Genomic DNA, 24,395 nt, shown 5'->3' on the forward strand with positions numbered 1-24,395 from the left:
CAGTAACCGAGTGTGTGGCCACATGTTCACTCGATCGCTCATACATTCACTTGATCAGTCATACGGTCAGTAACTTCATCATTCATACGGTCACTCACTAGATCATTCATACGGTCACTCACTAGATCATTCATATTGTCATTCACTCAACCATGCAGTCATTCACAAATACAAATACAACGCCACAACAGGCAAAATACCCAACGAGGTGGCTGAGAAAAAGATGCCCATAAAACTCACTTCGTCACTAATTCACCCACTCACTACGTCACTAATGTGGTCAACCAGTCATACGATCACTCACTCAAACAGTAATTCACTCAATCATTCATATGGTGATTCACTCAATCATTCATATGGTGATTCACTCAATCATTCATATGGTGATTCACTCAATCATTCATATGGTGATTCACTCAATCATTCATATGGTGATTCACTCAATCATTCATATGGTGATTCACTCAATCATTCATATGGTGATTCACTCAATCATTCATATGGTCATTCACTCAATCATACACAGTCGCGGAAACTCACTTACTCACTCAATATGGTCAGGCCAGGTGAAATGTACAGGGGACGAAATGTCGGAGCTGAAAAATTTTCGGATCCCGTTTTCAAACTACGCGCAGTTACTTAAAATCTCAATTTGTTTGAGGGGGTCATATACTCGATGTTGAAAAAATAAAGAAATTAACTTTTTATACAGTCCTCGTGTACTGTATTGAACTGTGTTATAATTATTGAAATGTAGATCGCACTCTGGAAAGTCATTTGCAAAAACACATCGTATTTTTAAATGCAAATTTATCGAGATATTTATTGAATGTATAAAATCACCATATTTTTTAGCAATCTTATCACCGTGTTGGCAAGTTTGCATTGCCTCAAAAAGTTGAAATTTTTAGGGACTGTACGCAAATAGAATGAACTCATTTATTTCATTTTACCCACAATAAACAACAATTACATTTTTGGCAATTACAGAATAGTTTTTACAACTTTTCAATTTAATCTAAATTTCGTAATTTGCTAACTACGCTCTCAATCATTGGCGATAAATTTTGAAACCTTCAAAGTCAATTATCACCGTTAATAATTATTCTGTAAATGACTGTTTAAAGTTACATTTACAATCACTAGATGGAAATTTTGGCGCATAGGGTCTACATAAAAGTTAATTTTTTTTTAAGTTTTTAATATACTGTATACGGCACTTTGAGAAAATTTTGAGGACAAATTTGAGGAGAAATATTTCAGGACATTTTGAGTAAAACCACACGTCATTTGAAAACTTCTTGTAATTGAAAGTATGTTTCTAGAGTCGATGGTTGCAGAGAGATATCTGCTGTGAAAACAATTTGGGGACAGCCTGAACACAAGTTCGTTTTCAAAGAGCCCGCGTATTTATCGATTCATCTCAAGGCGGCTAATTATTTACATTTCCAAGAGATACGCAACATGTTCGTCGGTAAATTCCCGTTTGATAAAATTAAGACAAGTTCGATAATATGTAAATTTTTGGTAAGTAAGTTTGAGGCACATTTCCCTAAATTTTTCACTTTTACCTGCGATTAAGCATAGTACCCAAGCGTCGTTGGTAAATTTCTCTAAATTACTTTTACCGGCGATTGTAAATAATACCCAAGCGTCGCGTTGTTGGTGAACATGATAAATCGTACTATATGATATACCATGCATGATAATTCATACGAGTATTGTATCATTATATCGGGGTACAATCGCAAAGTTTATCATTATATCGGGATCCGACTATATTCATCACACATACAAGATTAATTCGGATTTTTTTTTTATCGAATTCACATATTGCACCAGGGCATCCTGCATAATCACAGATGAAGGCAGTAAATTTCAAGTATTTATCAAATTACCAACGAATATTATGCATATTCATCGGTAAAAGTGATAAATTTAACAAACTTACCGAGACGATGGGTAAGTATGCATAATAACCGATTTATCACATTTACCGTAACATATACAAAACAAAAATCGTATATATTTTTGAAGTTGCATAAATTAAGATCAAACAAACCTGATGTTCGAGAGCTTCTCTTTCTTTCTTGAGGTGTTCGTGCTCCGAACCTAAGAAGTACAAGGTTATGAGAAATATCATCACAGCTGAAAATCACACATGATACCAAAGTAGAGAATTTCTCATGATCATTTTACCTGAAATGGACTGGTTGTTGGACAACCTCGCTAACTCGACCTGCAAATCGACGATCTTATTTTCAAGCTGTTTCCGCTCTCGATCGCTCATCCTCTGCTCGGCCAGTTCGTAAATTTCTGATTTCAGGCTCTTCAGCTGAAATAACGTGCAAAATATAACATATGAGACCCAATCATGGTAGAACTAGGATGGCCTTATCATACGGTCCAGCGTTTCCCAACCTATCGTCCGCAGAGAGGCTTGATAATTCAATTCTAACTGAATGAAAAATTATTCAACTGTTGTAACTGTTTATGTATGGGCATTTTGCCTGTCGTGGCGTTTTATTTCTATTTGTATAACTGGTATTAGTGATATACATATGGGTTGAAATAAAAATTCTATATCAGGTTTACCATACCTTTTCAAGGAAAATTGAGGAAATCGTGATCCTAAATGCGGGATGTCACTAATTGTAGCAAAAAATTCATTTACGAAAAATTTGCTAATTACTGCTAAATTGTATGGACACATGATCATGTAAAAAATTAATTTTATTTCTTCACCAGATAAAGGCTATTTCGTAGATAAGATCTTTTTAGACTCACTATAGATATTTTCTTTGATATATTTTTCTAAAATTATTATTAATGTGGTTGAACAGTCCCCAACACAAAAGTGTCAGAGCTTCGGGCCAAGACATGTACTTGAGCCCCATAACTCTGTAACCCATAAACTCTCTCTAAATATACGAGGTGTACTCGGACACGATACCGGGGCCCTGGAAAAGGCAGGCACCCACATTCAGAGGGAGGAGAGGTAAACGCTCATAGTGGGACTCATCACAATGGGGACCAGTATAAAAATAATTAGAAATGGTCACAAGTTTTTCAGAGTACAAGTATTGAAATTGAGATGGCTGATACCTAAGGTCTGATTTGGACGACCACAGCGTCTCTTTGCCCGGAGTTGGACAACGATAGTATTAAGACGGCCCTAGATTATAGTAACACGATGTGATAATAATAACTTACATCCGTATGGAGATCCTGGAGTTGCTGTTGCTTCTCTTCAACGAGTATCTGAGAGGCTTCTAATCTCCTCTGTAGTGCGTCGTTTTCTTCATTAACCTGCACGCACCTAATGAGAGACCACACAATGCTTGAATGAATACAAAAATCTATCGCCCGTTCAGAAACTATGCAGTCAAAAATCACCGGACACACTTATGCTAAAAGTGCAAGCCTTCAGTGGGACGGCAAAGGAGAAGTGCCACGTGTTTAGTAACAAAATGAGGTGATCGAAAGAACTGAATACTTTTCGAAGGGGGGCATGAAAATGCGGGAATTCTATTAGAATGACTATCCAGTATATAAACGTGCCTTGTCACGTTAGAAGTTCCGCAGAGGAATATGAACGAGGTACATGTGTGGTTCAGTAGTAGTAATAGTGCGTACCGCGTGAATGGTATCCATAAGAACATATCCCCGCCCACATCTTGCAGCAGGGTCCTACGCTGGGATCTTTGGCAAGCCCTCAGAATAGTGAGAGGGGTTGCTGCGTTGTAAATATATAGCGTACAAAAACAGAAAAACTTATGAGATTCGTCTCGGGCCACTAAGTTGCAACCCTGTCAGCCCAACTTTTGGTGCGGGGAAGGAGAGGCATGCATCAGAGTGTGTATTGTCTTAACAGTGAAATTTGATGGTGTTGAAAAGTTTTTTTGCATAGTAGGACTGAGCATGAATGCTAACATATACAAAGACATATAATGCAATAACACGCTGCTCACGCCTTCTTCGTCCAATCTCACCAATCGTTGTCAACTGGAGCCGATCCTTTCCAATCATCATTAACCGTCACCAATTCGCGTTGATCGCAGTCGATAAATCCTCATTAATCGAGGCCAGTTTGAGCCAATCATCACTAATTCCTGATAATCTTGCCAACCGTAGCCAATAAAAGCCAACCATTGCTGATTCTCATCAATCGTAGCCAGTTACCACGAACCATCACCGATTCCCACTAATTGTAGCCAATAAGAACCCATAACCGCCATCTCGGAATCAATAGCATAATATTATGTCTAATGACTTTTGACATTACATGTTTCAGCATTGAGGTAATGAAAACGAAGTATAAATATCAGAGAATGTCAAAGATTAGCTTACCTGCAGCCGAATAGACAAACACAAAGCGACCCGCCACCATCAACAAACGTTGTTGACATTCAAAGCTCCATTGTAGGGTTATTTGACAGCGTCTATTAATCCAGTATATACATTGTTTTGCACACGAACAAAGCACATGTAAGGCTCTTTCATTGTAAGCCACGCCACAGTAAGCCAACTGCTATACATACGATGAAATAAATCACAACGGATTCATGAAACATAAATTTTTGGATTAAATATTTCAAGATTTTAACGATGAGTGGCGCTGTCGTTGGATTGATATTACTGAATGTTAACGTGTTGTTAGAATGCTTCCATGTATTCTTCATGTAAGAGTGTTCTAAGAAAATCTAAAAACCAACATTATTTACCTGAGGCAACATCACAGGCCAATGATGTATTGTGGGTAATCGATCCTTCGTGGGACATATTCTCGTTGGTAGGTTCAGGCTAGATCATGTTTTGAATAACATGAAAAGGGGACGTGAGAGAGAGAAACCAAAAATCACTAATAATACTGAATCATAGTCATAAAGTACCAACCATCGTCACTTCTCACTAATCGTTGCAAATTAGGAGCAACCATCGCTTATTATCATTTACCGTGCAAGCCGCTTGTCGCAGTGCCGTCTTAAGGCATGGGCCCCCAAGAGAAAAAGGGCCCCCACAAAAATGAAATTTGGTTGAAATTTTCAAGAATTTACCTGGTAGGATCTCAGAAATATCACTCGGCCCAGGAGGCCCATGATGCTCTTAAGACGGCCCTGGCTTGTCACTCATTGCCGCTAATCGCACCCAATTAGAGCCGTCATCTACAACTTTTGCTTATCAGAGTAGATTGGAGACACATTCCCTCTCTCTCTCTCCTAATGGTCACTAATCATGCCCGTTTAAACATACTGATCACCAATTGTCACTGACTGTAACCGATTAGAGCGGGTCATCGCTTCACAGCTGATTGAGCCAATTAACCTACAACAAATTTGGATGATCTGCATTTTAAGTATGATCTATATTTCCTTCTACGCATGTTACAAATGCAAGGGGTAAAAAGGAGTAAAGAATAATTCTCTTTTGCCCCTCACTCGTCTCTTTCGCTCTCATTGTCCTCCTATATATATGAGTGTGTTCTGTTTCTCCCTCTTACTTACTACACAAAAAGGCTAGAGATAACGATATCAATCGCCCAAGATATCGATGTTCTGATTGCTTTGATCGTTAGGGTTGTCATAGTAACCATAATTATTGATGACCATAATCACAAAAGAAATACGCCAACTTGGTGATGACATCGGATCATACCTTTTCTTTGGCCAGGGGATCTGGGATCCAGCGACTTCACGAACTAGCTGGCTAAAGCCCGGATTTAGGACACTATTTCACAAACTCTGGCCATATCGCTATTTGTGTTGAAAATGAAGACGCTGTCTATCGGTAGCCGCCTCAAGTTCGTTAGGGAAAATATCTTATCTATATCCTCCCTTGGGTTCGAACCCGACACCGTGTCTGCAACCTTCACGGTGGTAGACGAGCACCTTACCACCACGCCACTCGGGCGTAGTTTCGAACTCTGGCCGGATGAGCTGGCGAACTTCGGGCTTTTACTGTAACGGCACAGTAGAAAGATACATTATATATGGGGGAGCAGGAAATCACTAAAGAAAGTATAGAAAGAACGGGGCGAAAAAAAAACAACTTAGCTTCGCAATGATGAAAAATGAGGCAAAATATCCCAGAAAGAGCTGGAATGAATTACTTCCATTTACGTTAGGACGAGATACCTTGTACGTGAGCCTTAAGAGGTTAAAGCTAAATATTTTTAATTACCATTAGGTTTAGTCTACTGAAGTCCATCATCGCCAATTGTCTCTGGTCGTTTCAAATTACAGCCACCATTCGCCGTCTTAAGAGCATCATGAGCACCCCCGAAGAAAATGATTTTTCTGAGACCCTACCTGGATAGAAATGTCCACGTACCAATTTACATGTGCTTACGCTCGAAAATTTTAACCAAATATCGTTCGAGGCCCGTTACCGGACAACCGTGCCCCGCATGGATTCGTGTGTTAAGACAGCGCTGGTCCTCTCATCACATATTGTTGCTAATCATAGCTGATATAATAGAAGACCATAAATACCCCAGACTACCTTATAAAATCACCACCAATGGAGGGGGGGGGGGGATAGACTGCTCCCATTGAGCCGAGATTGTGATGTGTGGTGTATTTTTCCAGTAAAGGGAAAAAAAATTCTGCGTACACTACTAATCACCACAATCGAAACATACCAAAGATTCGTGGTCGAAAACTCTATTTGCGCTGCGTAGCCGATTCGTGCTATAAATCTTGTCATGAATTGTGCTGTGACCTTGTGATTGTCACACTACGCCATCTTTCACTGTCAGACATGCCCCACACTCCTATTCTTGAATCGTACATCCTGATCAAAAGGAAACAAAGGCATCCATGTCCCAGCTCGGCTAAAGTTGACGTACTAACCAACTGCTACAAGATCCAAAAATATGTATCACACCATATTAAAAAATAACTGCGTTAAACTAAACGTTATCTGGTTATTGCTCTGCGCAGGCGCATTAAAATTAGTCTCGTTAGAAGTATTAATCGTAGTAGTAGTAGTAAGGTTTTTTTTTCAAAATGAAACACATTATCTTTATTACAAAACACCACAATCATCGCGATAATACATCGTTTAAACGTTTGATAAAAATTAAAGATGTCTCTCCGAGTAATTATGTGAAATATGGGTTGGTATGGGGTACAGCAGAGAAATATTCCATTCCTGTCCGGTAAAATAAATATGATGGCGACAGCGAGCGAAACATGGCGTCTCGGGAGAGTTACCTTTTCTTCACAACTTCCAATTCGTGAGCCAGCGCCGAGTTGTTCGTCTCCAGTTGCTATAAATAAATGAAAAAAAAAAAAAAATTCAAATGAGACTAAATTATCGAAATCAGTAATATAGAGTACAAGGTGTCTCATAAATTCGTAAATAGTTTAGAAGTTAATAAAAATTTAAGGAATTGGTATATATATAATATTCATTGGTACTTTTGTGTGATTTCTTTCACTAAGGTACCAACAGCATGGTATAAACAAATACAGTCAAACCTCGTTAGTGCGTCACTCCGCTTACCGGGTCGCTTTTTTGGAAGTCCCAATTGTCCTCAGGCGGGAACTAGCACAGCTATGGCTTACTCCGTTTAACGAGTCACTCCGCTTACTAAGTCATATTTTTGCTCTCCCGAGAGTGACTCATTAGCGAGGTTGACTGTATTACTGTTAATAAATTCTATCAATTATTTTGTAAAATGCTGCAAATGATGGCAATGTTAAACACTATAGAGAAATCATATTTAATATGGCAGAGAGAATATTTTATGTGAATACATCTATTCATTGAACTGATTATCGTAACGTATTTGAAAGGAATATAATATAAATGCTTTGTGAATTAAATATAACCATTTTTGCTACATAAGCTTTCAGCCTAGATTTTTTATCTAATTTTTAATTGTCAGATGTTCAAAGGCAACATCAAATGATTCTGATGGGTATTGTAGGGAGTGAATTATAATGCTCTGTAAATTCTAATAACCATTTGTAACCTTCCACTTTATTTTATCTTTGTCTAATATATTTGTAAAATGTTCAAAAGTCACATCGAGTAATTCTGATGGCATTGTGAGAGTTCTCATGTATATACATCTTAACTTTCTCTGAATTGAAACATACTGTAAAAGATGTCGTAAACTTGTGTTTTAAAATACTGTTAAGTTTTGCAAATTGTGTGGCAAAAGTGAATAAATCACTTTAGTGAAATTGGATTGTTTAGTGTTGTAGATAATGAGAATATTTGCAATCCTCGGGATTTGCATATTTGAAAACACGTGTAAATGGATGCGATAAAAGATATTATAACTTCTGCAAATTGTGTGACAATGTAAGTCACTGTACTGATATTGTATTGTAGTATGAGAATATTTTATATAAATACAATTTACAGTCAAACCTCGTTAATGAGTAACTCTTGGGAGAACAAAAATATGACTTGGTAAGCCATAGCGGTGCCAATTCCTGCCTGAGGACAATTGGGACTTCCAAAAAGTGGCCCGGTAAGCGGAGTGACGTGTTAACCGGGTGACGCACTAACGAGATTTGACTGTATTCACTGAATTGACTATTGTAAAGTATTGAAAGGCACACGTATAAAATAATGTAAATGCTCTGAAAATTATTTGTGCAAATTTTCACCATAGCTTATTTTTTGTGTAATATAATTGTCAAATGTTCAACCTTATATTCATACCTTAAGAGGGTTGTTTTTAAGCAACCATCTTGCCATTGACTGATTAATATCTCTACCTAAGTAGAGAAACGAAGACGAGCTCAGTGCGGGCTCCTTCGCACCAACTAGCAACGGCATGAATGCGGGCTGCGATTGTCCGAATTTCGAAAAAAATGTGAGTGCGCTGTGTGTACATATACGTATACACAGTATATATATTTATAAATATTTCAAACATTCATTAGTTCATTTTTCAAGACGATGTTTAAGGCAGTTTCCCAAACGAAGACATCAAATGTCACGAACTGGTGAATAAGACAAATTTTTGCAACAAAATGGGTTTTTTTCTCTCTTTTCCCCCCTCTTTTTTTATGCCATATTTTATGCAACTGCATCATTGTGTTACTCCAAGATGAAGGAGAATAGGGCTCTTTTGAGCTCGGTGCTCTGTATAACGTACGGTCATGAATGCGGTTTGCGGAAAATATTATAAAGATTTCTTTTTCAACGAAACATTAGTTCAAATTTTTGTCGATAGAGGGCACTATAAGAAAGAAAATCACTACAACGGTTCAAATCAGGGTCCTTGTAAAATTCTGGACGTGCGATTAAACAACTCGTTTATGAATTTTCCTGTCACTGGCCGTTTGTATAAGGTTTCCATTTCATGTTGACATAGGTGGATGGAACACTAGTTGAATTTGTTTTACCTCAGCCACGATCACCTGCTGAAACTTCACGAACGTTTCGGACACAGAAGAGATTAAAGAAAGATTTGCAGAATTCTGTGATTTCTTTCCGTGCAGCGTCCACCACCAACAAAAATTTGATTTTAACTAATTGTTTTACTTCTTCACCACCCCCCCCCCTTCGTGAAAATAACCTTTTTGCAAAAAACGCATTCAAATACACCAATTCCTTCAATTTTTATGAATTTTTAAGTCAATTATGGGATTTATGTGGCACTCTGTATAATAATATAATATAATCATAACCTGATGTTGGCGTTCGTTGTCCATCCTCACGCCCAAGAGCTCGTCGTGGAGCTGGTCGCGTTCACCTTGCGTTGAGCGAAGACGCCGTTGGACTTCCTCAAGGATTTGTCTCTGGCCCTCACTGAAAACAAATTATGTTCAAAAATCATATGATAACTGTTATTGTGTTATTATCATCGACTTGACACCCCCCCCCTAAAAAATATAGTTGGTAATTAATAATACTAACATCTGTTCCTGGAGTTCTTCAGCCATCTTGGTCTCGAATTGGTTTTCGGCCAATTTTTTGATGAGGTCTTCCTTGTGGGAAGTGAACTCGGTTCTCAACCTGTGGACCTCGCTCTTCAAGGCCGAAACATGGGCTTCCCTTTCTTCTTCGGCGTTGCGTCGGCGCTCTTCGGAGATTTCCAGCCTCTTCTGGACCTGACAGAAATAAAAATATTGTCATTTTGTTAAAAGACGGCCTATCCGTATATTTTCTTACTGAAGATTTTCGATGGAACCAATTTATTCATTAGCGTAAACATATTCGAAGATGAGAAAACAATTAACTTATTGCTCTTATACATTATTGAATATTGTTCTGACAATCATGGCCTTCGGTATTGGCAAAACGCCCTCCCCCTGGCTTTTTTAATTGTCAAATAAAGTCAACGGAACAAAACAGGTTCGGAATCCCTACTCTGTGACAACTATAGCATGTGAAACTTGTTATAGTTGTTATAGATATGTTAAACTTTTGCACAGTCGCAGTTCTTGAATACAACTTGAATAGGGGTCCGGGTCTCATGGGTCCCGAGGAGAAAATGTTATTATTTCGGCATTCATAAGTCGAACTCTTTTATAATGACCTCAGTTGTAACAACACCTCGGCTTTCACGTTAATAATAAGCCATCCGAACTGATCCTATGCAGAATAACTTTAATGAACGTTGCTTATAACGTTGATGAAAAGCATTAGTTCAAAGATTCGGTTATAACAACCGCTTCAGATATAACGGCGGGACAAAAGTGACTAAAATTTTTGTATCCGTTTCAATGATTTTTCCCAAGAAATTCCTGCGTTTAGAGCTGATCATGTCCAGGGAATGTTCGTCTGTTATTCCATTTATGCATTGCTTGACGCTTCGACTTATTGACGTGACCATTATACGAAACATTTCCGTATTTTGCCCTTCCCGACTTTCTCTTGTAAAAATGTCCCGTTTTTTTTTCAAACGAAGCATCCTTTAATTACCAATGTTTACCAGAGTTAGGAATGAAGGTTAATTTGTATAATTTATGAATTATGTTATGATAAATATGAAAAAATTATTCGACTCATATTATTTTGTCAAGTTCATTTTTTCCCGTGAAATACATTTTAGCAGACTTGCTGTAGCATTGTATTATTCGCCAACGGTTATTTATAAACAATGTTTGGTGACTTCGCCGTTATTTGGCAATATGTTTGGTGAGAATCGGTGATGTCGATCAAATATGGTCTCCTAATAATAAAGAAATTAAAACTTCTTGCACAGTATTTGATTCTTCTGATCATATTTTTCCGTCAAAATAGGTCATAAAAACGTCAACTTCGGTTATAACGACGAAATCTCGTGGAATTTTCGATTTCGTTATAACCGAGATTGACTGTATTTTTATTCTACTGTAGAAAGATATTTGAAAATGCCTGGACAAAGATTCTACTTCAGGATATAGAAGCCCTAAATATAGGGGTGATCAAACTATGAGGTGGGCCACCATGTGGAACAACTGAGGTTTCTCGAAGAAAGCGCTAAAGAGGTCTCTATATTTACTGAGCCTCACGAGTACCGTTTATGCCTAGTAAGGGACCTTTTAAAGCATGGGAACATCCAGACATGGCCATGGAGCTTGATGTGCACAGGGACCCTGTGATGATAAGATTTGGTAGTTTGACTTTTGAGATTATTCAGATTGGTAGGCAGGTACTTCTAGCTTTGTAAGAGCCAAAAATACCACTTTACTGGGGCACCCATAATGGTGTTACGACGACCCTATCAGGAGTAGGTATAAGTACAGGGCGTCCGTAATTGAAAGACCTTATTTCAAAGTAGCCTACAGGTGAAACCAGTCTTCAGAAAAGTGTGAAACTTTGTGGAGGACTTCATGAAGTGATGGGTTTCGGGGGGGGGGGGACAAGAGTTAGTTGCACATGTCGCCACCAAAGGGCGTTTCACTTTGAATACCTGTAGTAAACATGTAAATTTATGTGATGTCACGCAACAGCTGTTATAAAACCTAGAAACATTCGGACAGATCTTGTTTCTCACAGTGCCGTCTTAAAGCATGGCTCACCCGGGCACGGCCTGGGGGGCCTCAAGTGAACAGGGGCCTGTCAAAAATGAGATCTGGTTGAAATTTTCGAGAATTTGTTTGGTAGGGCCTCAGAAAAATCAATTGGCCCGAGAGCCCATGATACTCTTGAGACGGCACTGGTTTCTCAATGTGTTTGCTGCTCACAATGACGATATTTACGAGATCTCGCTTTCTTGGTCAAATTGTTTTACCAAAACTGCAATACCACAGTAACTGCTCTACGGAAATATCGGACTTGGAAGGGGATTCGAATAGGTCCTCTATTCGAAATAGGTCCGTAATTGGTATATATAGCACTAGTGTCAGGCGTTGTATAGGCCACGTTCAACTGTCCATAAGACCATGCGGAATATCCTCTGATATTACCCGAACAAACTTTCACTTGTGCATAGGTTGCTTCCACGTGATTATGATGCTCGACTCCGATTCTCACTGCAGTTTCTAGCTCGCGTTGAGGTAGATTCAGAATGGCCTTGGAATATCCTCTACACAAACGAAGCGCATTTTCACTTGGACGGTGCAGTCAATACTCACAACCGCCAAATTTGGAAACACAATGTTTATGCAAGACGGAGCTCCTCTTAGTGTGTGTTGAGAAAGTTCTACAGAAGAACACATTTTACAGAAGAACGTGTCATCAGCCGGCACTTCCCTAATCTATAACCTCCTCGATCCCCGGACCTTAATGCATGTGGTTTTTGGCTTTAGGGCATTTGAAATGTCTGTAAGCCGTGACAATCCAAAAAATTACCTTAAAGGCGCCACGTGCTGAACATTTCCCCGCACACACTTCGGTCAGTTGTGGAACATGCCATCTTGCGATTTCACATGGTATCTGAAAATGATGGCCATCATGTGGAACATGTTTTGTTGCTGTAACAATTGTAAAAGTGCTTAACAATTGTTGAAATTGTAAACGTTTTCCTAAATGTGTCACTTCTTAATAAAACACCCTCTGGTGGCGACATGTGCAACTAATTCCCCTCCCCTGAAAAAAATTCCCATCACTTCATGAAGTCTTCCACAAAATTTCACAATTTTCTGATGACTGGTTTCACCTGTAGGCCACTTTAAGATAGGGTATTTTAATTATGGACGCCCTGTATTTCGCGGCCCTCTGAAACTAAGTTTTGCTATTTCCCAGTAACCATGAACACGTTGTTGTAAGCCAGGTTTACATTGGCACCCGATAATGAATACCAAACTACTATTTCATTGTCGTAAAAAAATATTTGAGAAAGCCATTCGATAATAATCTTGGACGATAGTGCGTGCTGACCAGCTAAAAGATTTCAAGTGTGTCCCCAAGCACTCAAAGTCCCCATAGCTGGAGCTCTGTCAGCCTCACACTTGTGAAGACGATGCCTGTTCCCCTTCAGACCTTCAAGTCCATCTCCGAGCGCCATTTGGCAAATTTTTCAGAGATTCCTTCCATAATTAGAGGTTTTGTTCAAGGAGGAAATATATTCTAATTTCTGTCGGGCTATAAAACCGATTACCTACCCAGGGCCAATACTAGATAGTCTTTCAGCCGGGCAAACATGAATTATGCCTCCGTCGTGTAATTTTGAATAATAATAATTTTAAAAGAAGAATTTAGCCTTCCTATCTGGTCCAGCGCCAGATAGGAACTGGACCCTGTTTTAAAATCAGAAGAGCACCCTCTATATGACGGTGGTACATGCCTCTTGGAAAGGTTTCAAGGGGAAGGGAGTCTGTGAGCTTGGATGAGAACACGTAATCAACTTACTGTTTTTACATTATTTGTTCTATTATCCCTACGGAGAATATGGGAATTACAACCTCCTTGGCGATTAGTAGCAATTTGCTACGCTTCTTGTTAGCGAAGATCAGTGACTTTAGGTGATATTGGCTCTTACTGGCTACGATCAGAAATTAATTCATCGATAATAATTATCGAAGAAATCAACTTCATTAAAAAATTAGCTGCCATCTATAGGTTATTTGTTAAGATTCATTCATTTCGACATGAAGCGCTACTTTCGATATTCTGTTAGATGAGAATCAACTTTTCACCTTATGTACAAGTTTAATAAAAGTATTTAATGAATTACGCATAAAGAAATTAAGTTAAAAAATATTTTTTAAGTTAATGGTTGTTTAAAGTGATTTTTTTTGAATAAAATATACAAGAATAATTTTTTCGTCGCCAATAGTTATTTCATCTGGTTTTCGTAAGGGGTCTCACACCTTTTAAAGATGGTGAAAATAACTGTTTATATATAACCATCGATTTATTCCAAAACTTTTAGACATGATCCATTATTGTATGTTCTTATCCCATGCTGGTATAAAGAAATTTTTATATCTCTGATGCTTAATTTTTTGTAAATTTAAAACAAAAAATGCATTAAAAACAGCTTGCGCGCATGATGAAATACCATGACGTCAATGTAATTGAATAAAAATTGATTTTTAAGAAAGGAAACTGTTCAATTCATGAAATGAAGCAAAAGGTTGAGATTTCATTGACTCAATCTTATTTAAAATTAATTTTTAAATTCCAAAACTTTTTTAATTTAAATTTTGAATTCCAAATTTTTTTAAATTCTAAATAAGACTAAGCTAATGAAATCTCAACCATTTGCTTCATTTCATGAATTGAACAGTTTCCTTTCTTTTTAATCAATTTTTATTCAATTACATTGACGTCATGGTATTTGACGTCATCATGCGCGCAAGCTGTTTTTAATACATTTTTTTTTTGTTGAAAATTTACAAAACATTAAGCATCAGAGTAATGTAAAACTTCATACCAGCTTAGGATAGCACATACAATCAAGAACATGTGTAAAAAGTTTGAAATTAATCGATGGTTATGTATATATTTAGTATTTTTAATCTATTAGAGCATAGTTTTTCATCATGTTAAAAGGTATGAGACCCCCTTAAATGTGAGTCGAAGCCTCTGAGACTCAAATCATGATTAACGGTAATTAGGTAGCCTACTAATAAATTTTGCATCACATTTCGGTACATGTTGCAGTAGGTTGGCCAGGAGCATATGTTAAGCTAAGACTACACTCATGTCCAGCCTCGTCCAGTAGGCATTGTAAATACTCGCTGCAAAATTATATTACTGTATTTATCGAATATGTGCCCCCCCCCCCCCTGCTGCAATGAATCACCAGTGGAATAGGCTGTCGACACACTGCCCCAACCCGTCCCAATGTTCCTTGATGAATACATTCTCTCAGATAAACAATACACCACCGCGCTATTGGCGTTCTTCGACCAATGTGTGTCCAGAGGGATTGGAATATCCGAAAGGAAGGTGGCCCATTTGACTTGGAGGGGAGGCGGGAAGTCCTAATCGTTCTATTCGACCAGCCTACCAATAAGTTCCAACATATAGGATTTCTGAAAAATTCTAAGCCTTAACAGGAAATCTCACTTTCAAATTTCCCCCTTGTGGAGTATAGGCCCTTACGTTGGGAATCACTTTTCTAAACCCTTGGTATGCAGGAGCACAACACTTTGGACATACCGATTCGCCCTTATTCATATCGTGGGTATGTTCAACCGAGTCCCTCAACCACGGTTTTGTGGGGATCCACAAAAAAAGAAGAAAAAAAGAAATGGTGAGGAATGCCATATTGCAAATAAGTACATGGTTTTATACCAGGCATCTCCAACCCGTTGCTCACGAGCAGGACGGTGCTCCCTGAAGTACCCAGAGTGCTCGTATTCAATTTCATGCTCGCGAGCACTTGATCGACGTTCCAATTAAAACAACTTGTAAAAATTGCATTCAAGGATTGAAATCATCCTGATTTGATGCATTCGTATGTTGAACTTGTGTTTTCTAAGGGTGCTCTTCCTTTAATGACGGGTACAGGCAGAGCTCGCGACTGGACAAATGTTGAAGACCTATGTTTTATTTATACCAATGTTGAACACACAGGACATTATTTAAAGTGTTGGTCTCTAGACCAGTGGTTCTCAACCTTTGGAAGCCCGCGGCCAACTTTCATTTATTTTTGTAAGTGGAAGGTCAAACACATGATTAACGGAACATGAGTGGGGGGAAAAGGAAACTGCAGAATAGTCGCGGCCCGGTATGAATGATGTGACGGACCAGTACCGGGCCGTGGCCCGGCGGTTGAGAAACGCTGCTCTAGACCTTAGATGTTTTTCAGACAATTTCTAGAGCATATAAGATTCCTTCAAAAGTGGACATTTTCAAGGGCTTCCAAGAATATGGATGCTTTTCGAGGGTCTCCTGGGGCACGGATTCCCCTTTCAAGTGCTCCTTAGAATACGTATACGTATCATTTCAAGGATATGGTTAGGCCACGGATATTTTTCCCGGTGATTTGTGGAACATGTATGCAACTTCAAAAGGACATAGCGGAGGAGAGTTCTTCTCCTAGAATTCTTTTTAAACAAGGATTTCGCTTCAATATCTATAAATGTTTAGAATGTGGATGTTGTTTCAAGGAATGCTTTAAAATGTGTACATTACGTCAAACGTTTCTTAGAATGTAGAAATTATTTCTATTCACGAGGGCAGAAATGTTGAAAAACGCTGATGTGGAGCGTCGTTTAATTACATTTGATTGAGACTTGAATTACTCACCTCGTCCTTATCGCATCTGTAGCGTTCCTTTTCGACCTGAAGCCTGTTGACCTGACTTCTCAACCTCTCCATTTCGTCTTTGAACCTCTGCGTTTCTTCTTCAACCTTTACGTCCAGTCTCCTCAGGGCACTCTCCCGCTTGTCCAGCTCACGTTTCAGGTATTGCTTCTCCATTTCGTCCTCCCTGGAAGACCTTCGTTCTTTATCAGAAGCCTCTTGTTCCTGTTTAAGGTGGAGCTATATTTGAATGGATTCGTAATAAATGGACGCAATTTTGAATCAAAATAAATAATTGGCATTCCTCCGCATGCTCATGATTTTATGACACGTGACCTTCATGGGTGATATGGAGCTTCTCGGTTGTTTCTTCAATGAAGAAGCTTGATCTAAGCGAGATAAAGACACTTATCCGTAGATGACGGCATTCTCCGCTATGAAGGTTCTAAAATCTGACTGAAGCGAAGATGAATCCAGGAAAAAAAATATTACTGCATCTGTGGGGAATCCAACCCATGTGCTCTCACTTACCGGATGAGCACACTAGACCACTACCGCTACAAAAGCAACGAACTTCTTTCCGTAGAGCTCGGGAGAGCTGAACGTCACTGTGCATGGACAACCAGACTTAATTCAGTCCAAAGCTCACAATTGTGGACAATTTTTCTTTCCTGAATTCATCTTCGCATCAGTCAGCAGTTAAAAACCTTCGCATTAATAGCGGAGAATGACGTCATCTACGGATAAATCGCTACCTAGTGGCAGTGTCAGCAGTTTCGAGCTTTGGCCCGAGTTAGGTCTGACTGTCTATGTACAGTCCCATTCAGCCCACACGAGGTCTAAGGAAAGAAGTGCGTTTGCTTTTGTAGCGTAGTGGTCTAGCGTGCTCATCCGAGGACATGGGTTCGATTCCCCGCAAAGGCAGTGACATTTTATTTCCTGGATTTATCTTCGCATCATCCAGCTGTTGGAACCCTTGTTGTAAAGACACTTACCAAACGTTGGACTTTGTCTTTCCACAACCTTATCTCATCCTGGTGCTTGGCTGTCAGTGATCTCTGTGTCGACAAGTGCTCGTCGCGTAGTCGCTGTTCCCTCTCGATAAGTTCCGACAAGCGTCTCTCCATTTCGACGAGTTCCCTGCGGCAAAGGATAAAATTTTTTAACTCATCAATATCGGGACACTATTTCAATTGAAGCAGTATTTACACTGCCGCCCACCATTGTGCCAAATCACGATAAATTTGTGTCAATTGAGGAGCTAATAAAATATAAAATCCGCCAACAGCGCTAACCGCAGCGTTCTCTTGACGGTCAAATCGGCAAGTTGAAAACATGCACGGTTGTCGTAATGTCGACTTGCTGAATTACTTACTTCCGACATCGGAAGGCAGAAGACATCACTTCACGTTGGATACAGAACACATACACGGGACATTTCAACACGCACAGATTCATACGAGGTGTATGTACGGTTCAGCAGTAGAAGACGAAAGTTGCATTTTTGGCCCAGATGGCAATTCTATCTCTTGGTTTTGAATTGGATTGCTGAGATTTCACTGCGTTCCACCATAGTGACAAATCATGAAGAAATCTTCCATTTGTCAAGTAAATAAAAAAATCAAATTCACCAAATAATGCGTCTGCATTGGCCAATTTTGGCCAAATAAGTGCGTCAGTTTGGTAAATCTTCAATTTCAGCTATGTATAGGCAATAGCGTCTTAACGGATAGGCCAAATGAACGTTTGGTTCAATCCATGAACCCAAAATAAAATTACTGAAGATTTTCATTCATTATGAATTCGCATTGCTTTTAACCTTTTCACGTACGAGGTTTTTTCTAGAAGTTTGGGTTATCTGTACGTAACGAATCGGCGATAAATATGGTAACCTTATCCTAACACAGAGGTTCTCAACCGGTGCTCCACAGAGCCCTCCGTGTGCACTTCCCAGTGGCTCCGCGGCGACTCAAGGAAAATAAAATAAATCAGTAAATTTGATAGACAAATAAAAAAAGAGGTTTGCAGGGTGTCCGCCATAAAAATTATATACAAAAAAGGGCATAGAATGTATATATTTTTAACATGTAGATTGAAAAGTGGTAATCGGGAGCACCAAATTCCTGCTCGCGGGTTGTTAATGGTGTTGCCCGAGTTTTGTAAGGTGAATTGTTAACCGCGGACCAATGGTGTTCCGGGGATATAGAATGTATATATTTTTAACATGTAATTTTTTTTTTTTGATTGAGAAAATAAATGCTCCCTTCGGGGAACCCCCGTATGGCGAATCACATTTGCCGGGTCGGGGTAAGTAACTCATTCAAAAAAGGGCTCCTCGAGTCAAACAGGTTATATATTGAAAAGGGCTCCGCTTGGTTGAGAACCGCTGTTAATCGCACGTTAGAAAAAGGAAGAAAGGGGGGTAAAGAAAAAAAAATAAAAGAGGAAAAGAAAAGGCAAAACCCGTAGAAAATAGGGTTGCTATAAAGTTTCCCGATGGTAGAGACAGAAGAAAGAAAACAGAGAATTCGTTTGAATTTATTCCTCTGGTGCTTGAACGTAATAGTACGGCGGTGATTGTAAAGAGGTTAATGAGCCAAAATTTATATACAAGCGATCTAGCTTATAACGTTCCCACTCAGAACGTTTTCCCGCTTAGTGCAACTTATTTTCATGGCCCCAACTCTAATTCTCATCAAGATTTCCCATTTATAGCGTTTTCCTGCGTACAAAGTTTTTCCATGGCGGTTTATTAAAGAACGTTATAAGCGGGATTCGCAGTATATAGATATTTCCAGCATTTCTATATACTCTAGGAGCGTGTACGGTATTTTGCGTGCCAGTTTTCTCTTATAATACATAAAATCAAGGCTCGAGGGAGGAGAGTGACCCTCCAAACTTTTAAGACGGCCCACATTAATGACTATTCTATTAATTGTAAGAATATCTCCATGGTAGATCAGAATTACTTGTCTTTGTCCTTGAGCTCTTTGTTGAGGGTGGCCGATATCTGATCATGTGCCACCACGTCCGAGATCTGGTCTCGCATCTTTTCCCTCTCCTTGGTCATCTCACGGCATTTCTCTTCGAGCAAGGCCAGGCGATTCTCACCATCTGAAAGAAAATTCCGCAATTACAACTCAGTACTGTTCGTAACGTTCTAAAGCAATTTCCTTCAACCATTGGTCTGCGGACAGGTGCTGGTTCGCGAAACATTTTGCCAAAAAAAATTCTAAAATTTTTTGCCACTTCGTGATTAAAAAACTGCATTATCGCCGGATTAGAAAATTGCTTTATAAATTCATTTGAAAAACGTATTGTCCAGCATTGTCAGCAATAAAATCCCAACACAGGAACAGATGCATATTTACCGTAAGTGGGGATTGGGGGGGGGGGGATTTGGCGAGCTATAGCCATTGGTGGCAAGTTTGGAGATTTGGAAAATTTAAGGAATGAAAAGTGAAGAAAATTATTAGAATATGAGAAGGACGGAACAAAAATTTTATAGCTTACAAGCGGTTAAAGCACCATAAATCTGCCTCTGCGTAAAAAGCGAGGGACTAGGACAGTGAGTGATCAAATAAGTTATAGGGTGTGCAAGTATCTGAGTGAACAAAAGAGTATGCAAGTATCTGAGTGAGCAAAAGAGTATGCAAGTATCTGAGTGAACAAAAGAGTATACAAGCACGTGAGGGATCAAAAGAGTGACCAAGAGAACAAAGAACTAGTCAGTGAGCGACCAAAAGAGAGAACTAAATAGTCTTTAAGCATGTGAATAACCAAAAGAGGGAGCGACTTAAAGAGCGATGCCAGGTCAGAGAGTGACCGGAAGAGACTTAAGGAGTATCTGAGCGAGGGTTGGCACCTATAGAGATCAAATGACCAGGTCAGTGAGCGACCGAAAGAGTGTGCAGGCATGTGAATGACCGAAAATGTGACTTAGAGTGCGAATGTTTCTCGCGTGTTTTATTGGTAGAATATAAATATAGAACGATAATAAATCCGACGGTTAGTATTTCGCAAATTATTACTCCCGTCGGTACGAAAATTGTTCAATTAATGTCACCGGTCGCAAGTACAAAAATATTGAAGAATGTTATAATAAAAAGGACATCGGTCTCAGCCACATACACTACTTATTAGGTTCAACGGTGGGTGCCATGTTAACCGATGACGATGGTGTTGAATCACTCTTGAGCAGAGGTGCACAACATTTTCAGTCCGCCGGCCAGACATGCGATATTTCTGTCACTCAGACCAAAAACTTGTTCTTTTTTATTTTGGCGATAAGACCCGTATTTTACCGGACATTCCCGTATTTTGGCCATTGAATGGTTTAGCAACTTCACCCAGAGGCGGCTTGAAATGTCAACTCATGCGGGACATATTTTTGGCACCCGGTGACCATAAAACTTTTTTTCGCCCTTTCAACTCGGATTTGGTGGCACCCCTTCTACAGCGGTGATCCGTACGGCCAAAAAACCGTCCCTGACTTCACTTGTTGTCAACGACGTTTTGTCGGTAATTGGCGATTTCTCGCATGGATTCCAATCTCCCGTAGACTTATGAATGAAATATGGTCAGCCGAGGTATCATTATAAAGTGTATTTATACTTTTCTACCGGAACACCTTTCGCGGGCCGGAGGTTGTGCACAGGACCACCACTAGATGCTTGGTGAGCAGGGGCAAGCACGCATTTTGGCGCCCCCTTGTGATGTTGAAAGAGGGGGTTAAAGGGTGAAATTTTCGCCCACTCTGGCCCGTCGTCCGAGCACCAGACTGCTCCGCCATATTTGCGGCCCCGGTTGTGCACCCCTGCTCTTGAAGTTCAATTGAGAGATTAAAAAGTTTAATTAACTCATTCTTGCCTAAATTTTTCTGTTTGGCCAAATGCAGTTCTTCATTCAGGGAACTGAATTGGCTCTCCGATTTCTGCAGCTGAACGTTCAGACCTGTGAGGAAAAATACACAATATATTAGATTCGATATAAATATAATTTGAAAGGTAGGTGGCGCAATTCTCTAGATTAACTCTTTCCCAAGACGCAACTGACTCTTTCGTGGGTGAAATTGCACCCCTATTGCACCATATAAGACTGTTTTGTACTCAGTAAGGAAAATGTTGGTTCTGATCTCATACGAATTGCATGAGTGCAAAAAATGTACTTGCAAAACATTCGGACTCCAAGTAGTTGAAATACTTACTGTCTATGGTAGCTAGATGTCGTTCTTGTCGGCTTTTGTATTTTTCAAGCTCTTTTTCCTGAAAAAGAATTAATCACATAATTACAATGGTTCGAAATCCGCGTTGAATATGGTGTCCTCGGCGTCTTAGAGCACGTGGGCACCAATGGTGCCCAAGTGCATTACGAATCTCAAAAAATTTACATGCCCTGTCGGGCATAAAAACTATCATCACGAAAATATGTGAGCTCTACAGCCGCCTATCAGATAAAGACTAAGCCATCTGTTGTAATGTTAGAAGGAAGGTTAGTTGTGTTGGTTCCAACCAGTATGGGGTCATTCAAGTATTACGTCAGCATCGAGGGGGGAGGGATCCGGATTTGCTGACTTTTGATAACAAGGGGGACGGGGGTTTGAAGGTTGCTTACGTCATCAACCACCCTTTTTGAAGATATGAAATATTCTAAGCTGCTGACGAAATTTTGCTGACAAGGGGGAAAGGGGGGTCAGTGTTTTGCTGACTTTTGACAGGGGGGGGGGTGAAAATGGCTAAAAATCTGCTTACGTAATACTTGAATGGCCCCTATGCGGTATGAAAACGAACTAAATATCTCATGATAATATATTCATCATGTAATATTTGTTTTTATGCTGCACAGCACCATTGCAAATTTTATGCTTCAAAATACTGGTTAATGCGTTTTTTTGTTTGCCGCTGGATCGCATTTTTTGTGAACATCAAAAAACATAGTAACCGCTATTTAAGCGAATACTTTGCCCACTGCATTTCATCATAGTGTCAAGATTACTTTGAATTAGACCACGGGGTTCTTCAGCTCTAGCGTTCCACGGATCCCTTGTGCCAATAAAAGTAACACCACAGACTTTTCATAATAATAAAATGAAGATTATGAACCCTTCTCAGAAATACAAACAATATATACAATATATACGTACTGTAAAAAATGAGTTGATTTCTTGTTTACTCATCAAAGCTCACGAAACCCTTCCTCCCTCGAAGGTGGTCCCCCAAGCGATGAGTGGTCAAGAAAATTAAATTAGAATAGGTAAAGGGTGCTAAATCTGTACAGCCCATAAATGCTTTCGCGACATCAGGATAGACTTGCGTGGTTATAGTCGAAAAAATATATATTTGATTCCGATCTCCTGTTTTGAAACGAATAATAGAATAATGGATGATGTTAATATATGATTATTATGATAGTTACCAGTTCACTAACTCGTGACTGCAACGAGTTGAGTTCCCTCTTCTTGTTGTCGAGCGTAACCTGCATTTGTAGGAGTTGTTCCTCCCTCCTGGTAAGCTCTTCCTCGAAGCTCCTTGTCTTGAATTTGTGGTTGGCTTCTTCTTCTTCTTCACCCTGTACAGTAAACCAGAACCAATCAGCGATAAATAACCACGAGGTGTTATGCTCCGTCGAGTCGCTTTTGATTCCGACGTTTCGTATACCTATTACTGCGGACATCTTCAATGCAGTTGACGGCAAAGATCTCAAATTCAAATACAAATACAACGCCACAACAGGCAAAATGCCCAACGAGGTGGCTGAGAAACTCCAGCCTGATGTGCTAACCACGCAACCAAACGAACTTTGAAAAAGAAAAATCTCTTTAATGATCCTACCACAGGTAGTACATTCGTACCATACCATGGGCGAGTGGCATAATGGATGTTCAAGGACGTGAATGGGACGTCAGGAGACCACGCGAACTCAGGTCCCTTACGTGAATGCACTTTTAACGAAAGTTTTTGGAGGTTCCCATAGTCATAATCAAATTAGGCTTCACTCCGCTTATGAAAGTTATTTTTATTCGGTCCACAAGAGTGACGTTATACCGAGGTCTGACTACAGGGTACGCACGCATTCTACTCATTTATGGGGATACGCAAAGCTCGTTACTAATGCATTTCTAGGTAAGGCCGTAGTATGCCTGTTCGGGGGCCCCAGGGCAGATTTTTCCTTGAGGCCGTTCTTGAAAGGGTTATTACTTATCGTTATTCAAAATAAGGGTGGGGTGAAGTTTTTTTGCCCCCCCCCCATTCGGCTCGGAGCCCTGGTGCCTCGGTTACCCCCGCCTAGTTTCGACCCTGTTTCTAGGAGTATGTAAGCTTCCTACGCGAAGCTCGTTCGATTGCCCAATATATAGGGTGTTGCAGATATAAGTGCAACATAAAAAAAATGGTACAAAAATATAAAAAAATTTCAATACACAATCTTTAAAGTTGATTACAATTATTTTGAATGCTAATATCAAAAGGCATAATAACTCACTATTTCTTGGAATAATCGATTTTTTTAGCTTATAAATTAATTAAGGCCGTGACGTCACGCAGCAGCTCCTAGACCACGCCCACTGAGCCAAGGCGGCAAGCGGGACTTCAAAGGTATGAAACAGCATTTACTATATTGCCCTTAATCGACCAACATCGTCCTACGCATTGCCAAGTGCTATTTGAAACTTGAAAGTATTTGAGAACCACTGTGCTAATTAACTCCAGGCAATGTGAATGGTTACCCTCTGAACCGAAATAAGTTCTAGTATTATCCTCCATTTTTTTTTAAATAAGTGTGTCATTTCTTTTCGTTGATATAGATTT

The 24,395-nt window shown here is 39.5% G+C and overlaps 1 protein-coding gene across 2 annotated transcripts in view; it reads right to left on the reverse strand.

Moving 5' to 3' along the window:
- The window catches only part of LOC149083561 (uncharacterized), a 69,218-nt gene that overhangs the window by 10,965 nt on the left and 33,858 nt on the right, over positions 1–24,395 (reverse strand). For both annotated transcript variants that reach the window (XM_089234077.1, XM_089234076.1), the window contains exons 9-20: positions 23,005–23,157; positions 21,797–21,854; positions 21,460–21,543; positions 19,560–19,704; positions 17,586–17,730; positions 16,594–16,815; positions 9,883–10,076; positions 9,654–9,774; positions 7,215–7,270; positions 3,214–3,319; positions 2,200–2,335; positions 2,063–2,112 (exon numbers count right to left, since the gene is read on the reverse strand). In XM_089234077.1, the coding sequence (XP_089090203.1) occupies positions 2,063–2,112; positions 2,200–2,335; positions 3,214–3,319; positions 7,215–7,270; positions 9,654–9,774; positions 9,883–10,076; positions 16,594–16,815; positions 17,586–17,730; positions 19,560–19,704; positions 21,460–21,543; positions 21,797–21,854; positions 23,005–23,157 (1,470 nt within the window). The remainder of the gene's footprint in view (positions 1–2,062; positions 2,113–2,199; positions 2,336–3,213; positions 3,320–7,214; positions 7,271–9,653; positions 9,775–9,882; positions 10,077–16,593; positions 16,816–17,585; positions 17,731–19,559; positions 19,705–21,459; positions 21,544–21,796; positions 21,855–23,004; positions 23,158–24,395) is intronic.

This window comes from Pholcus phalangioides, unplaced genomic scaffold (genome assembly GCF_987345545.1).
Source record: "Pholcus phalangioides strain wild (caught in Gottingen) unplaced genomic scaffold, Ppha-v1.0 ptg000008l_1, whole genome shotgun sequence".
NCBI classification, from domain to species: Eukaryota; Metazoa; Arthropoda; class Arachnida; order Araneae; family Pholcidae; genus Pholcus; species Pholcus phalangioides.